The 17,063-nt window shown below is 44.9% G+C and overlaps 1 protein-coding gene across 2 annotated transcripts; it reads left to right on the top strand.

The window, feature by feature from the left end:
- The first annotated feature begins 880 nt into the window (after positions 1-880).
- On the top strand, positions 881-8,311 carry LOC113450340 (cathepsin L2-like). 2 transcript variants are annotated; one of them, XM_087922608.1, is made up of 8 exons: positions 881-1,039; positions 2,759-2,896; positions 4,535-4,660; positions 5,254-5,412; positions 6,118-6,336; positions 6,824-6,992; positions 7,255-7,351; positions 8,059-8,311. In XM_087922608.1, exons 2-8 carry the CDS (start codon positions 2,768-2,770, stop codon positions 8,153-8,155), a joined length of 996 nt encoding a protein of 331 aa, XP_087778734.1. In that variant the 5' UTR covers positions 881-1,039; positions 2,759-2,767; the 3' UTR covers positions 8,156-8,311. The 2 variants fall into 2 exon arrangements, with proteins under 2 accessions (XP_087778734.1, XP_087778735.1); XM_087922609.1 differs by having other exon boundaries at positions 913-1,039; positions 4,538-4,660.
- The last annotated feature ends 8,752 nt before the right edge of the window (positions 8,312-17,063 follow it).

Below are 17,063 nucleotides of genomic sequence, written 5' to 3'. Positions count from 1 at the left end.
CTTACTCCCATCCCTGTAGATGCAGTTCCATTGAGGACTACACCTTGAGTACAGTTGGTCAGCCTGTTGCGAATCCATGCTGTCAACCCACATTTTTCTATTTTATCAAATAGTAGAGTACGGTCTACTTTATCAAATAAATGCTAACAGGTAGATCAAGAGGTCTTCAACCATGGCAAGTTTAAGACTTGTGGACTTCAACTCCCAGAATTCCTGAGCTAACGTGGACTGGAGGAGGAATTCTGGGAGTTGAAAGTTTAAGACTTGTGAACTCCAACTTCCAGAATTCTTGAGCTAACATGACCGGAGGAGGAATTCTGGGAGTTGAAGTCCATAAGCCTTAAAAGCTGTCAAGTTTGAAGATCCCTTACGTAGATGTTTGCAAAATCTTTACATGCTAGGTAAAACCCGTCGAACGCAGGTCTGGAAAAGATAAACCAAGAGGCTTAATAAAATCATTCGTTATAACGTGGCTCATGGTTGAAGAACCCAACCCTCAGTTGCCCAAATAAAGATGAACCCACAATTGACATATTCCCTCACAGTTAATAATAACTGCAGTTGATTTTGAATATCCTGCTTGTGGAGCGGGAAGGAGCGGGGTGGAGCAGTGCACGCTTCTTCTCGGAAGAATCAAGATAGACCCAGGAGCTCGATAGCAATTATCTTTTTAGGACATTAAAACCGTTGCAACCACAGAAAATCAGGGAAGTTTCCAGAGATAGGAGATACACATCAGATCAGCAATTTGAACAGTGGGGTTTTTTTTTTGCCGCTATCTTTGGCTGTATCTTTTTCTAACACAAGAGGCCCCCCACAAGAGAGATGGAAAAGATTGAGATTGAATTATCTTATTTAGGCGAAAAACACGGCTCTCTGAAGATATCTAGAGACATGATTGGCCTTCCCTTGCAGGAATCCGTTAAAGGCAGTGGGCGGTGACTTTTATTTTATACAATCTGCTTTTATATAAAAAGGGGGCTGCTGAAGTCTGGTTGAACATCTGCCTTTTTCGCCTTCCGTGGGACGCCTGCTTGAGGTGAGGTCTCTGTTTTCTTGCTAACTATCCTCTCTATGTCATTCTTACAAAGCCACACTTTATTTTTCCAGCTGCCATTAGACTAGATTAGGGGTCCCCAAACTTGGCAACTTTAAGACTTGTGGACTTCAATTCCCAGAATTGTCCAGCCAGCATAGCACAAGTCTTAAAGTTGCCAAGTTTGGAGACCTTTGGACTAGACTCTCCAAATATTTCCAAGGTAAATTAACTTATCTGGTCCATGTATTTATCGGCAGGAATAGAATAGAATAGAATAGAATAGAATAGAATAGAATAGAATAGAATAGAATAGAATAGAATAGAATAGAATAGAATAGAATAGGGATAGGGATAGGGATAGGGATAGGGATAGGGATAGGGATAGGGATAGGAATAGGAATAGGAATAGAATGGAAAATAGAATAGAAAATAGAATAGAAAATAGAATAGAATAGAACAGGAATACAATAGAACAGGAATAGAGTATAATGGAATAGAATGTAAAAGAATGGAATAGAATGGAAAAGAATAGAATTCTTTATTGGCCAAGAATGATTGGACACACAAAGTATTTGTCTTAGGTGCAAATGCTCTCAGTGTACATAAAAGAAAAAAATACATTCGTCAAGAGTCAAGTATCATTAATAATTGTCATAGGGTACAAATAAGCAATCAAATCATATTAGGAAACAGTCAATATAAATCGTAAGGATATAAGCAACGAAGTTTACAGTCATACAGTCCCAAGTGGGAGAGGATGGGTGATAAGGAGTGATGAGAAGGTTAATAGTAATAGTAGTGCAGACTTTGTGAATAGTTGGACAGTGTTGAGGGAATTATTTGTTTAGCAGAGTGATGGCATTTGGGGAAAAACTGTCCTTGTGTCTAGTTGTTCTGGTGTGCAGGGCTCTATAGCCTTTTTTTGAGGGAAGGAGTTGAAACAGTTTATGTCTGGGATGTGAGGGCTCTGTAGATATTTTCACAGCCCTCTTTTTGACTCTGGCAGTATACAGGTCTACAGTATATAGGATGCAATTTATATAGAATTGTTTTATTATTCAATATCAGGGATATTGAATCAGTAGCCCACCAGTAATTTATTTTTTAGTTTAGTTTGTCAAGCGTGTATGAGAAAACAAGTGTAACTATGAACATAACATATAAACATATAAGTATAAATGGGTCGAAGTAGATCCATAATGAATGAGTACGGATAAATGGGAACAGTAGGCCCGTTACAGACCTCTTAGGAATGGAGCGAGGTCCATGGTAGACAGTTTAAGGTTAATGTTTTGGGGGTTTGAGGATGTAACAACCGAGTCAGGTAGTGAGTTGCAAGCATTGACCCACTCTGTTGCTGAAGTCGTATTTTCTGCAATCCAGTTTGGAGCAGTTTACCTTGAGTTTGTATCTATTTGTTTGCCCGTTGTGTATTATTGTGGTTGAAGCTGAAGTACGGTAGTTGTTGACAGGCAGAACGTTGTAGCAGACAATTTTGTGTACTAAGCTTAGGTCAGACCGTAGGCGGCGTAGTTCTAAGTTGTCTAGGTCCCAAAATTTCAAGCCTGGTGTGGCATAAGGTATTCTGAGGAAGGGAGGACTCTGCTCCTGAAAATACATTTATTTCTGGTTGAAATAATCTTGCTGGCTTGCCAATTTTAGCGTGCCTGCCCCATTGATCCTGTTCTCTGAGTTCTTCGATCCTTTTCCTTCTTCTAGAAAGAGACAATGTTGTCCCTCTCAGTGGGGGCCCTGGCCTGGTTGGTCTTCTTGCAAACCTTCTCCACAGCTCTGGATCCGACCCTGGAGGGAACATGGCAAGCCTGGAAGGCCACTCACAATAAAAAATACGCCTTGGTGAGTTTGCTCCACTAGAAGTCAAAAGAATCAAGCTGAATAGAGCTTGGGAAGGGACCTTGGAGGTCTTCTAGTCCAACCCCCTGCTCAGGCAGGAGACTCCATACCAATCCAGACAAGTAGCTGTCCGGTTTCTTCTTAAAAACCTCCGGTGATGAAGCACCTACAATTTCTGGAGGCAAAGCAGTCCCACTGGTTAATTGTCCTCACTGTTAGAAAGTTTTGCCTTCATTCCAAGTTACTCCTCTCCTTGAACCGTTTCCACCTGTTGTTTCTTGTCTTGACTTCTGGTACTTTAGAAAATAAATTGACATACCCACCCCTCTTCTTTGTGGTTACTCTTCAAATACTGGAATATTGCTCTCCTGTCTTCCCCTGATCCTTCTCTTCACTAGACTAGCCAGGCCCAGTTCCTGAAACCGTTCATCGTATGTTTTAGCCTCCAGTCCCCTCATCATCCTGGTTGCTCTTCTCTGCACTCATAATAGCAATAGCATTTAGACATATACCACTCCATAATGTTTTAATAGAATAACAAAATAACAGAGTTGGAGGAAACCTTAGAGATCGTCTAGTCCACACACCCCTGCTCAAGTACTCCATTCCAGACCAATGGCTATCTCATCTCTTCTTGAAAACCTCCAGTGTTGGAGCACCCACAATTTCTGGAGGTAAACTGTTGCACTGGTTAATTCTTCTCATTGTTCGATAGTTTCTCCTTAGTTCTAGGTTGCTTCTCTCCTTTGGTTAGTTTCCATCCGTTGTATCTTGTCCTGTCTTCAGGTGCTTTGGAAAATAGTGTGACCTCCCCGCACCTCCTGTCTGGCACGTGGCATCCTTGCAAATCACTCGGAATTGGGGATAAGGTCTGCTCAAGCAGGGGGTTGGACTAGATGACCTCCAAGGTCCCTAATAACCCTGCTATTCAGTAATTCCCAGATCAATGAACCAGTGGAAGGGTTTGATTCCAGAAGTTGTGGCTGCTTCATCACCGGAGATTCTCAAGAAAGGATTGGACAACTTATAAAGCGATAACTAAAAAGTGACCATATTGTGATAAATCATTGTTATGAATCAAAAAGGAGTTAATTATATGATGTATAAGGTAAAGGGGGGGTACACTCAAATTAGTTAGTAATTAAAGGGGGAATTTTTTGAATTATTAGAATTAAGACAGAACTTTTTAAATAATGAAATAAAAGTGTGATGAAATTGTAAATATGGCAGATAAAAGTATAATGAATATGAAGACAGGAGAATTATTTAAATAAAAAAGAAATAAGATATGAATAGAAAATATATAAAATAAATGTGAAGAATATAAGAATATTTGAGGAAATTTACAGAAAAATATGAAATGTAAATGATACGATACGAAATTGAATGGGAAAGATGACTATGTAACTAAGGTTTGTATGGAAACGTAAAAACCTGGAATCACGCTGTTCACCCAAAGAGATGTTTTTGAAATATAAAAATAACAATTTTTTTTTTTTACAAAAAAAAAGAGAAAGGATCGGACCAGGATGGCAGAGGGTCTTCTGCTGGAGCAGGGGGTTGGACTAGAAGACCTCCAAGGTCTCTTCCACTTGTTTAGGCAGGTGGGACTTAGAGGTTTTCCTGGTTTGGTCTTGCCAGCAGGACGAAGAATCTTTTCGAAGAGCCGTGTGGGAGAAGAATTTGCAAATGATCCAAGACCATAACAGTCAGGCTGACCTGGGAATACACACCTACAAGCTTGGGATGAATCACTTCGGTGATTTGGTAAGTCTGGATCAAGGCTAGTTTTATTTATTTACTAGGCAGAGATGTTTGTATGCTCAGTTTCTATAGGTGCCCATCTCAGTCAATGAACCGGAGCAGTTTTTAGTTCATTTAATTCAATTAATTTATATCCTGCCTTCCTCAATTTTTTTTTTTACAAATAATTCAAGGCAGTTTCCAAGATACCTTCCTCCTCCTATTTTCCCGACAACGATCCTCTGAGGTGGATTGTGCTGAGAGAGAGAAAGGGACAAAGTCACCCAGCCAACTTTCATGTCTAAGGCAGGACTAGAACTCACAGACTCCTCGTGATTGTCCCAAAGTCAGCCAGCCAGCTTTCCTACCTAAGGTGGGACTACAACTCACCTTCTCCTGGTGATTGGCTCAAAGTCAGCCAGCCACTTTTCGTGCCTAAAGCGGGACTAGAACTCACAGACTCCTGGTGATTGGCCCAAAGTCACACAGCTAGCTTTGATACCTAAGATGCGACTAGAACTCACAAGTTTTCTTGCTTCTAGCCTGGCGCCTGAACTACAGGACCAAACTGGCTCCGGTAACTGATGTTTGAATTTGATACTCTTTGCAATCCTCAGACTAATGAAGAGATTAACGAGAGGCTGGATTGCTTGCTTCCTGACATGAATCTTGCTACTCGAAAGAACGTAGTCACGTTCAAATCCTCCAAAAACCCGCAGATTCCCACTGAGGTGGACTGGCGAGCCAAAGGTGCGGTGACCGAGGTCAAAGATCAGGTGAGTGCTGAATAGCCTGGGTGGATAAAGCATAAATTGAGGACTGATGTAGAGATGCTTTTAAGGAAAAAGAAGGGTGTTGTGATTTGCCTATTTAGACCCAAGTCAGAATTTAGTGGATTCATGAAAACTTGGAGATGAAACTAAATTCTTTCCTCTCTAAACTGCACCTTGGAAGCTTCAGTGACGCTGGAACTCATATAGAAAAAGAAAACTTCTCTAGCACTGATAATGTTACCTGGTTGGGTAATGTAACGTCTGCAAGAAAATGACTAAGCTCAGAAAATAGCACTCCTCCTCCTGCCTCTCCTCCTGCCCCCCTCCCCCACCTCCTCCCCTCTTCCTCCCCCTCCTCCTCCTGCCCCTCCTCCTTCCCCCCTCCTCCTCCTCCTCCTGCCCCCTCCCCCACCTCCTCCCCTCTTCCTCCCCTCCTCCTCCTGCCCCTCCTCCTTCCCCCTCCTCCTCCTCCTCTACTCCCAAACCCCACTCTAGTCTAGAACTGATGGTGTTACCTAGTTGGGTCATGAAAGGTCTGCAAAAAAATCAATCAAGTTGAGAGAGCACCAAGGAGCCTTCCTTACAACCCCGAGATGCATATATTCTCTCCCCTATCATATCTCATCCAGCTGCCTACTACCGAGAACTGCAAACAAGTAACGTAAACTGGGTTGCTCCGTATGTCACTGCAGTTTTGTTTTTGCGCAGGGTAATTGTGCCTCTTGCTGGGCCTTCAGTGCCACTGGTGCTTTGGAAGGCATGCATTTCAAGAAGACGGGGAAGCTGGTCTCGCTGAGTGAACAAAATCTGATCGACTGTTCTGAGGAGAATAATGGGTGTCGCGGTGGATTTATGCACCTAGCTTTTGACACTGTGCAGAAGGAAGGTGGAATCAATTCAGAGGAAAACTACCCATATGATGGATTGGTAATTCACTATGTTTTCCTGTGCGTGCTTCAAACTATGTCTCCTTATTTCTAGGTTGAATCTCTCCTTGTTCAGTTTCCATCCATTATTCCTTATCTGGCCTTTAGGTGCCTTGGAGAATAGCTTGACCCCCTTCCTCCTCTCTGGGGAAGCCCCTCAAATATTGAAAGACTGCTCTCCTCTGGTCCTTCTCTAGACTAACCAGGCCCAGTTCCTGCAACCGTTCGCCGTATGTTTTAGCCTCCATCCTGGTTGCTCTTCTCTGCACTTTTTCTAGAGTCTCAACCTCTTTTTTTATACTGTGGTGACCAAAACTGGATGCAGGACTCTAGGTGTGGTCTTACTAAGGCTTTATAGAGTGGTATTAGTACCTCCCTTGATCTTGATTAGATCCCTCTGTTCATGCAAGTGGACAAGAAGACCTTCTAACTCTCTTATTCTGTATTCTCTTTGGGACTAACTCTGGTCACTCTTTATTTTTCTGCAGGACTTTTATAGGTGTCGTTATGAAGCTGAGAATTCTATCACGAAGTGTTCCACAACGGGGACCATCCTGGCAGGAGATGAAAAGGCCCTTCTGGAGGCGGTGGCCACGGTTGGCCCAATTGCTGTCGGAGTGGATGCTCGGAGCTTTGAGTTTCACTTTTACAAGTCGGGTAAGGTTTCTGCAGAATAGGAAGGGTGGGTGGCTCTGTTGCGGCCAGGCTGAGGAGCTGGCAGCAGAGTCAGACAGTGAGGAGGTTGGGACGGAACCTGGGCCGGGCCTGGAGGCTGAGGAAGGCTCGGACGACGGCTCTGTGCCAGAGGCAGAGATGGGGCCAGGGCAGTCTGGCAGTCATCAGCTGCCTTCGGGCTCAGACAGCAGTGAGGTGGCACTCTGTTAATCTGTTAAATGTTTACTTGTTCCTCTTTCTCTAGGTATCTTTAAAAATCCCTGGGTTGGAGACCCACGCATAACTCATGCCATGCTAGTGGTTGGTTATAACAGCACCGAGTATTGGATTTTGAAGAACAGGTGAGTGAAGGGAAGGGGACGCTGGCAGGAGCGGTCACGAGAGGGGAGCTTCTACTATTGCAGATTGTCCCAACCTTAGCTGCTTGAAGATGCATGGACTGCAACTCCCAGAATTCCCCAGTCGGCATGATTCCCTATGCCAGCACTCCCCAAACAATTCTAGCTCCATGGACCAGCAGCAGCAACGGGGGTGGAGTGGGTGGGGTGAATGGTTTCATATGCGCGGTCTAGTTCCCGCACATGCGCAAATGAACCTTTACCTATTCGCCCACCGCTTGTGCGGCCCAATTTCCACGGCAGGGGTAGGATTCAAAAATGTTTACTACCAGTTCTGCGGGCATTCCTTGGTCAGTGTGGCTTGGTGGGCATGCAGGGGAAGGATCCTGTGCAAAATCCCCCCCTTCCCTCCCCACCCCACTAACCTGCTTTCCAGCTCCGTTCTCCTGTGCAGAGCAACCAAAGGAGACCCAGCCAATCAGCTGGGACTCAATGGGAGGTAGAGAATAGATGGGGGCGGGGCCAGTCAGAGGCAGGATTTGCCGGTTTCCAAACTACTCAAAATTTCCACTATCAGTTCTCCAGAACTGGTCAGAACCCGCTGAATACCACCTCTGGGCCACAGATCGGTTCCAGTCCATGGCCTGGAGGTTGGGGACCCCTGACCTACACATTTTTGAAATGAATGTCTTGCATGCGTTTCTTCACAGTTGGTCTCATGTTTGGGGACAGGACGGATACATGCTCTTGGAACAAGGATCAAATCAATTAGGCATTGCCAACAAGGCTTGCTACCCCATTCCCTAACCAGCCAAGTGGACCATTCGAGAAGCGGGACGAAAAATTCCCCTGGGAATAATCTGCAGTTTCTGAAGCTTCTGGAGAACCAGAATATATACATACATACATACATACATACATACGCTAAAATCAATAAACGCTTTGACGCAATGCTTCCTATGATCCAATCTGGCACCTGACTGTTTTATGATGTGTCTGAGTTTGAATGCACACCACGGTATTACCAATGCTGGCACCTCTTCTCGTGGAATTCAGAATGTCTGAGACATCTAGTCTTTTAACAAGCACCTAAAAATGGAAAGATCTAACAATTCACTGTATGGGTTTAAAGGTATAAGGTAAAAGTAAAGGTTCCCCTCAGACATAACGCGCTAGTCATTTCCAGCTCTAGGGGGCAGTGCTCATCTCCGTTACAAAGCCGAAGAGCCAGCGCTGTCCAAAGACGTCTCTGTGGTCATGTGGCTGGCATGACTAAACGCCGAAGGTGCACGGAACACTGTTCCCTTCCCACCAAAGGGGTCCCTATTTTTCTACATGCGTTTTTATGTGCTTTCAAACTGCTCGGTTGGCAGAAGCTGGGACAAGTCATGGGAGCTCACTCCGTGACGTGGTGCTGGGGATTCAAACCGCCGATCTTTCTGATCGACAAGCTCAGTGTCTTAGCCACCAAGCCGCCGTGTCCATCTTTAAAGGTATAGAGCAGAAGTATGCCCAGCTAGGCAACTTTAAAACTTGTGGATTTCAACTCCTAGAATTCACCAGAGTCCACAGGTCTTAAACTTGCTACGGTTAGATATCCTTTGTGTAGAGGTTTTATACAAATCCAGTTTCAGATAACTTCTAACAAGCCAGCTGTTAAGAGCCTTCTGATTCTCATTTGTCATCTGCAAAAGCTACCTGTAACATACAAGTATCAACCTCTACGTCCAGATATCGTTTTCATCCTGTGTGATGGCATATGTGTCCCTGTGGCACATATCAGACAGGATAGGATTTGTAGAGCCCTTGATGGTTGGTTATTTTCTTGTGGACATTTCGTTACCCAACTGCAGTAAGTAACATCATCAGTGCTAGTCTGATTTGGATATGATTTCTAATTTCTCAACTCAAATAAGCCTATTGGTTTATGGAACACATTAGCTATAAGCTATTATAAACTACAGAAATTGAATTCAGCCAAGATGCTAAGCCAAAAGCATCCAACTTCTTCCAACTTCCAAGGATCTCTCTCTCTCTCTCTCCCCCCCTTCCTCCCTCCCTCCCCTCTGTGTGTGTGTGGGGGGGGGTGTTTGTGTGCATGCGTGTAAGAATATTTGATTTCATTTCAACTCTTACAGCTGCTATTCCCAAGAGTTTAAAGCTAATTTTTTCAAATCACATCTAAAATATGTTTTATTTCCAGTCAAGTTCTATTTTGTATCTGCTAGCTTCAATTCTTTGTAAGAAATTATAAAGAATTATACGTCGTCATGGGACTGAAAGGGAACACAGACCGCTGGGTGGGAAGTGATTAACATTTCCTTTGGGGAATCATACTGCTAATACTCCCTCTTTTTAAAAAGCCACAATGGTGGAGTCAATCTGCAGCGTAAAACCCAAATTAAAGGATGCATATAGGCCAGCTGTGCTAGTGTTAACACCCAGATAAGCAAGGATTCATACCAGACAAACAGTCCAGCAAAAAGAACAATGTCCTAATCAAGGCACTTCCAAAGAGAAAACTACAATCCTACCAATACTAGCAGGACATACTACTATATTTTAACCCCACGTTCACCAAGAGTGTAGAGTATTCACATATAGACTTCTAATACTACATTCCTATTGGTTAGTTAACACAGTGTAACGATTGGTTAAGAACAATGGGTTCCAATTGGCCACATAAGCGGTGGGAAGTTTAAACACATGCCATTGGTTGCGAGCCGCAAGCAGCTGCTATAAAAAGGGCTGCCGTGGCTCGACTTTAGTTGCAGTTACTGGTTGCTAATAAAGAGCTGATTTCAAGTCTGGTTTTCGAGTCTGCTTTGTCCTGGCGATAGAACAAATAGGGATGATGTTCCCTAGTTAGGTAACAAAATCTTTACTCAAGAAGTAAATGAGACTCCAACAAAGGAACTATCAACTGAGATGAAGAAGCTGACAGTAAACAACAGCCTAATTAATGAACTACCATGAAGAAAACAACACTCCCACCAACATTAACAGGGCAAGCACTTGTATATAAACAGCAATCTGCAATCTTCTTTCCAATAATGATAATGTTACCTAGTTGGGTTGTGAAATGTCTGCAACAATGCAACCAAGCTCAGAGAGCACCAAGGATCCCACAATCCAATTTTCAGCTAGAGTTACAACTATTTTCTTCTATTAACAGCCCAAAGAGGGACATTGAGAAGGAGTCAGATACCAGCTGTTCTGCCAATTGTTACTATTTAATTGGTATCCATTGTATATTGCTAGCTCCTCCTCTCCTTACCCCATGCCATATTTTAGTTAGGCCTAAGTACCGTGTTTCCCCAAAAATAAGACCTATCCAGAAAATAAGTCCTAACTTTATTTTTACACATGCGCACAATATAAGCCTTAGCCCCCCCTCAAAAAATAAGCCCTAATGAAGACCCTGCCCTCATTGCATGAGGTGGGGTGAGGCGCATGAATAAAAATTAAGTTAGGGTGGGGATGTTGTGGGGTGGAGCTGCCCCACATGCCCCACACCCACTTAGGACAGTTGCAGCAAAGCGTCCCCTGCCCCAACACCTGCCTCGCCTTGCCGGTCCACTTCTTCTGTGGCCACTTGCACACTTTGCCCCCGACCTCCATTTTACCATCCGAAGCCTTCAGGAAAGGCTTCTGCAGCTGAGAAACTAACTCCAGATATACGTGTGGCGCCTCCTGGCCTCTGTTTCACCATTAGAGGCCTTTGCCTCCGATGTCAAAATGGACGCTGGGAGGCACCATGCGCGAGCGGCAAGTGGCCGCAGTAAAAGTAGGCTGTCAATGCCCACACGGTTTCTTGCTAGATGGGGCTGTCAGTGTCACTGCCATGAGGTGAGACAGTGGAAGACTTCCGTCAAGAATAAGGCCCCTGGTTCTTCTTTTTGTTAGACAAGACATATCTGGTTCTTGTGGCTCTTGCTGGGCCTTCAGTGCCACTGGTGCTCTGGAAGGGCATGCATTTCAAGAAGACGGGGATGCTGGTCTCTCTGCGTGAACGAAATCTTATCGACTGTTCTGAGGAGAATGATGGATGCGAAAGTGGATTTATGCACCTAGCTTTTGACACTGTGCGGAAGGAAGGTGGGATCAATTCAGAGAAAAGCTACCCTTATGACAGACAGGTAATAAATGATCGGATTTGTGTATCTCCTGGTTCATTCCTTCTTCATGCTTCAAGCTGAACTGTTCTGCTCTATGTCTCTAGCTGATAACACCTCCAGCAATAGGATGGGAAAGGCTTGAGTCCTGGGTAGAGACAATTACTATTAAAGCCCATCAACTGCAACATTTTCTTAGGATCACTGTTTCCTTCTGCAGAAAGGGAAAGGTTGTCACTATAATCCTGAGGAATCTATTACCAGATGTAACTCAAACGGACAGATCATGGAGGGGAATGAAAAAGGACCAGGAGGTTGCAGCCAAGATTGGTCCAGTTTCTGTTGGAATTGATGTTCGGAGTAGCAAGTTCCGCTTCTGTAAGTCAGGTAAGATTCCTGAGGGCTCTCACAGTTGAATTGAACCACACTTGTGGTTCTTGCTATCTCCTCTGCCAACTGATACGCAACACTGATGAGGCCAGACTCCACCTAAGTATTAAGGGGTTATGTTGTTGTTGTTGTTGTTTTCAAGATGAGGAGAACAAGGAGAGCTTTTAGTTTATTTCAGGTCAGCCTATGGAGCCTTTTCTTTTAGATTTGCGGATTTGTTTTGAAGACTTTGCTTTGATAGGTTAACATGGTGGCACGGCGCATGGAATGCAGGCTAACTCTACCGACTGCCAGCAGTTTGATTCTCACCAGGCTCAAGGTTGTCTCAGCCTTCCATTCTTTTTTTTTAAAAAAAAACAAAGTTTTTATTTTTTACAACAAGCATACAAACAAAACATAAAACCCTCTTTCAATTATATACATACAGTGTGTCAGTTGGTTACAATCTTTTGTGCTATCCTTTTTTTTACCATTACTCACAAGTTATATAAATTCTCAACTTATCAATCTAGCTTGTGCTTATGTAATATCAATTATTAAACATTTATTTGACTAAATTATTTTTCCATCATTTTATATGAGATATTCTAATTTTCATTATGATTTAATTTTATACATTCATCCAATGGTTATATATTTTATATTGTATTTATGTCAATCTATTAACTTTTATCTATTAACGGCTTCGTCCGATGGTGGTTTGTAGTCAGTACGACCAGGGGCCTGTTACCGGGTTATCAGTGCCGGTAGCCAGAGTGGGTCCCCCGTGAAGTTTTTCGTGTAGACGGTGTACCGATGTTAAATGTCCGGTGTCTACTGGACGAGCCTGGGGGTTTCTCCGGGTTGTACATGGGGTGCAACCGGTCTAATGAGGACCTTAGTTTTCTGCCCATGAGTAGTTCTGCTGGGCTTTTATTTGTAGTTGTGTTGGGTGTGGTGTGTTGTATGAACAGCATTCTATTTATTTTTTTTTGTATGTCACCGATTTCTATTTTTGGGATGGGTTTTTTTGTGAACTGAATCATTCTCTCCGCCCACCCATTCGCCGCCGGATGAGCGGGCGAGGTTAAGGAATGCCTTATACCTCATTCGGCTAAGTATTTTTCAAATGCTAGTGCTGTGAACTGAGGTCCGTTGTCCGACACTAGCACATCTGGTAACCCGTGTGTGGTGAAAAATTTATTCAGTTTTCCTATGACGGCTTCTGTTGTTGTGGTTTTCATTGTGCTTACTTCCAGCCAGTTGGAGTAAGCGTCTACAGTGACCAGGAATGTGTGCCCCTTGGTGGGCCTGGCGAAATCTATGTGGATTCGCGACCAGGGGCCTCTAGGGGCTTCCCATTCCAAGATTGGTGTGGCGGGGGGATGGATCGCGTTTCCTGGCACCTTTGGCATGTGGCTACCCATGTCTCGATCTGTTTGTTCATCCCTGGCCACCAAGCATAACTTCTGGCCAGGGCTTTGATCTTGATGATGCCCGGGTGCCCCTCATGCAACATGCCTAGTACCCTTTTTTGTAAAGTCTCTAGTATCACCACCCGGTCTCCCCAAAGTATACACCTCTTCTGTGAGAAAAGTTCGGTTTGCCGGTTTCTGAAGGCTTTGAAGTGTTTGTTGCCGTCGCTTTCTGGACACCCTCTCTCCACCCAGCTCAAGACTTGTGCCAGCCGCTTGTCTTTATTTGTTTCTTGGGCAATGTCTGGCACGGTCAGGAGTGGGTTGGTTAGAGTCTCTATTTGCTGGGTTGTTGTGGGTGCTGGGTTGTCCTCCAGGTTTGGTAGGGGGGATCAGCTCAGTGCATCTGCGTGCGAAATGTCCTTGCCGGGCCACTGTGTCAGCCGGTAGCTGTAGGCAGCAAGGAACTTGGATCACCTCATCATCCTGGGTGACAGGATGTTCGGGGTGGCCTTGTCCCCTGCCAGTATCCCTAGTAGAGGTTTGTGATCTGTAATGATTGAAAAGGTCTTACCGTAGAAATACTCGTGGAACCTTTTCACCCTGGAGATGACTGCTAGGGCTTCCTTGTCCAGCTGGCTGTAATTCCTCTCCGGCTTGGACAGCGTTCTCGAGAAGAAGGCGATGGGTGCTTCTTTCCCATCCGGTAACGTGCGGCTGAGGATCGCCCAAACGCCAAAGGGTGACGTGTCGCATGTTACCATCAGCAGCAGAGTCTCGCTATACTGGATGAGGACTGCGTCTGACGTTAGTAGGTTTTTGGTCTGTGTTTTCCTCCCCTTCCCCCAGGTCCAGCCGGCTGTTTTATCCAACGGCCTATGCAAAGGTTCTGCCAAAGTCACCTTTTGGGGTAGGAAAACATTATAAAAGTTAATAAGTCCCCAAAACGCCTGCAGTTCCGCCTTATTCTTTGGTGTGGGGGCTTCCTTGATGACTCTGAGTTTTTTTTCGGTGGGGTGGATTCCGTGTCGGTCTAGGAGATACCCCAAGAATTTGACCCTCTCAGTGCAGAGTTGGCATTTCCCTTTTTAAACTTTAAGGCCCGAGTCTTTGAATTTCTGCAGTACCGCCCTTAGGTGGTTTTCCAATTGTTCTTTGTTGGCGGCTGCCACCAGCACGTATCAAAGTAGGGCACCACTCCTTTTATTCCCTGGAGGAGTCTTTCCATGAGGCTCTGGAAGACTCCTGGCGTGACGCTGACTCCGAATTGGAGTTGGTTGCATCGGAAGGCCCCCTGGTGTGTTACAATCGTTTGTGCCTCGGCGGTTTCGGCATCAACCGGCAGTTGCTGGTAGGCTTGAGCCAGGTCAAGCTTCAAAAAGACCCAGCCTCCTCCCAGTGAGTGCAGGAGGTGCTGTACCACTGGGACGGGATAGGCACTTTGCTGCAGGGCATGGTTGAGGGTAGCCTTATAGTCACTACAGATTCTTATGGAGCCATCCAGTTTAATGGGGGTGACTTTGGGTGTTTCCCAGTGGGCATGGTCAACTGGCTCTAAGATCCCTTGCGCGATGAGCTTGTCTAGCTGCTCATCGATTTTGGGCTTGAGCGCAAAAGGCACTCGTTGCAGTTTAAGGCAGATTGGGGCAACGTTTAGGTTGAGGTTGAAGGAGATTGGGGACCCCCGGTACTTGCCTAGGGTGTCGTCGAAGACCTCCTGGAAGTCCCTCACGAGCACCGCTTCCCAGTCCGCCTCATTAGTGTGGTGAATGCCCGTCACCTCGATTCCCAGTGGGGAGAACCATTGCAGTTCGAGCAGGCTGGGACAGTCTTTGTCCACGATCGTGAGTGGCAGTACTGCGGTGTGGCCTTTGAAGGTGATTTTAAAATGTCCGATGCTGACTACAGGGATGCGGTTTCCCTGATAGTCCTTCAGGGCCAGCTTCTGGCCGTCCAGTTCACGGTGGTGGATGGTAGGCACCAGGCATTTGATTGTGCTCCAGGAAACCATGGAGAGGTAGGATCCGGAGTCCACCTCCATTTCGCATGTTTGGCCCTCAATGCCTACTTCCACGTGTACCTTCCGGGCGTCGATGGTTGAGGAATGGCTGATGATGACCGTCTGGTGGGTTTCCTCTCTTCGTTGCGCCTTGCTGAGTCGTTTGTTCTGGCCGTTGCGGCTCCATCGGCTCTTGGCTTGATGGTCTCGGTTCTGGGGGGGTTGCCATCTCATTGCCGGGGGCTGCTGCCTCGTCGTTGGGGGCTGTAGTTCCGCTTGTTCCTGCATACTTTGGCGATGTGCCCCCACTTCTCACAATGCCAGCAGATGGCATCGAGAAAACAGCATTCGGAGCAGAGGTGATCGCCACTGCAACCAGCACAATGGAACCCCGATTTACGTCCCCTCCGGTCCTGCCGATCACGTCCCGCCTGGAGCCAGTGGATCTCTTCTTTTTCTTCGTCGTTGTCGGAGTGGAAATTGTTGGGTATATGAATACACCAACTGGTTTGGGTGAATGAATATATAAAACCTAGGTTTAAGCGTTTGCAACTTTAAGCTCCAAACTGCAATGTCATTGCATAATTATGGGTGCAGTTGCAGGCTGCAATAATAGGCAGTGAGAGAGACGTAACACTTCCTGGTTTCGAGTCCCTGGTCCTCGTGGTCTGATTCCTGGTTTCGAGTTCCTGGTGTTACTGGTCTCTGGTCAGTTTGCTGTCTGCCTGCCTACTACTGTTTTACTCCTGTATGAGATGTCTACTGTGCAAGACACTTCTCTCTACTGAACACAAGGACTGTTTGCTTGGTGAGCTGTGGATTCAGCATTGTCTTTGAGAGAAAAGTATCTTAAGAAGAAGATTTACAAGCAGATAAAGACATTGTATTTACTGTTTAAAAGACTAGGTAACTGGATGGATATACTGAATACTGACATATGGACTGAATGACTCTTCTTAATCTCTGTGTGAATTAAATACCTATTTTAAAACCACAAACAGTGTTTTTGTCTCAAGTGTGTGTATACTCTTGGGCCCAGCCTCACTCTCATTTGGCTGCCTGGCTTGACTGCTGCTGTGCACTCTGCTCGGGGGTTTGTCCCCACACACTAACATTGGTTATGGGCCCAGCAGTGTGCACAGTCTAGCTAGCCAGGATATACCAGTGAGAGTTTTTGGTCAAGAGTTACACATTACTGTAAAGACAAACTGTTTGTTGGATAGTTATTTTTCTGCAGAGCAATGGCACAAGTAAATTTGCCAAGTCTGTCCATGATATCCAGGTTAGATGGAACAAACTATGTTTCATGGTCAATGAAGTGTAGTTTACTGCTACGAAGAGAAGGTTTGTGGGACATAGTTACAAACCCACCAGATGTATCCAACTTGGATCCTACTGTTGATGAGGATGCCAAAAAGATACAGGACTATAAGCAAAAGAATGAACAAGCTTTGTGCATCATAGGACTGACTCTCTCAGACCAGCAACTGATTCATATTCGTGGAGAGGAAAGTGCTGCCAAGTGCTGGGACAATCTCAAGAAGGTTTATGTTCGAGACAGTGTAGGAGCTCATATCTATCTTACACGGAAGCTGTTTAGAACACATCTTGAGAGGAATGGAGACATGTTAACTCATTTAAACTGTATGAAAAGCATTTTTCAAGAATTACAAGAAAAAGAGCTTATATTTAATGAGTTGCAACAAGTATACATTATACTGTCTTCTTTGGATCGAAGCTATGATGATTTTGTGACTGCATTAGAGGTGTTGCCAAAAGACAGTTTATCAGTAACTGAGATAACCGGCAGGCTATTA

This window comes from Pseudonaja textilis, chromosome 1 (genome assembly GCF_049901715.1).
Source record: "Pseudonaja textilis isolate UNSWEBS1 chromosome 1, rPseTex1.2, whole genome shotgun sequence".
Taxonomy (NCBI): domain Eukaryota; kingdom Metazoa; phylum Chordata; class Lepidosauria; order Squamata; family Elapidae; genus Pseudonaja; species Pseudonaja textilis.
Note: the sequence above shows the minus strand (reverse complement) of the source record. Positions and strands in the feature narration are given on the sequence as shown.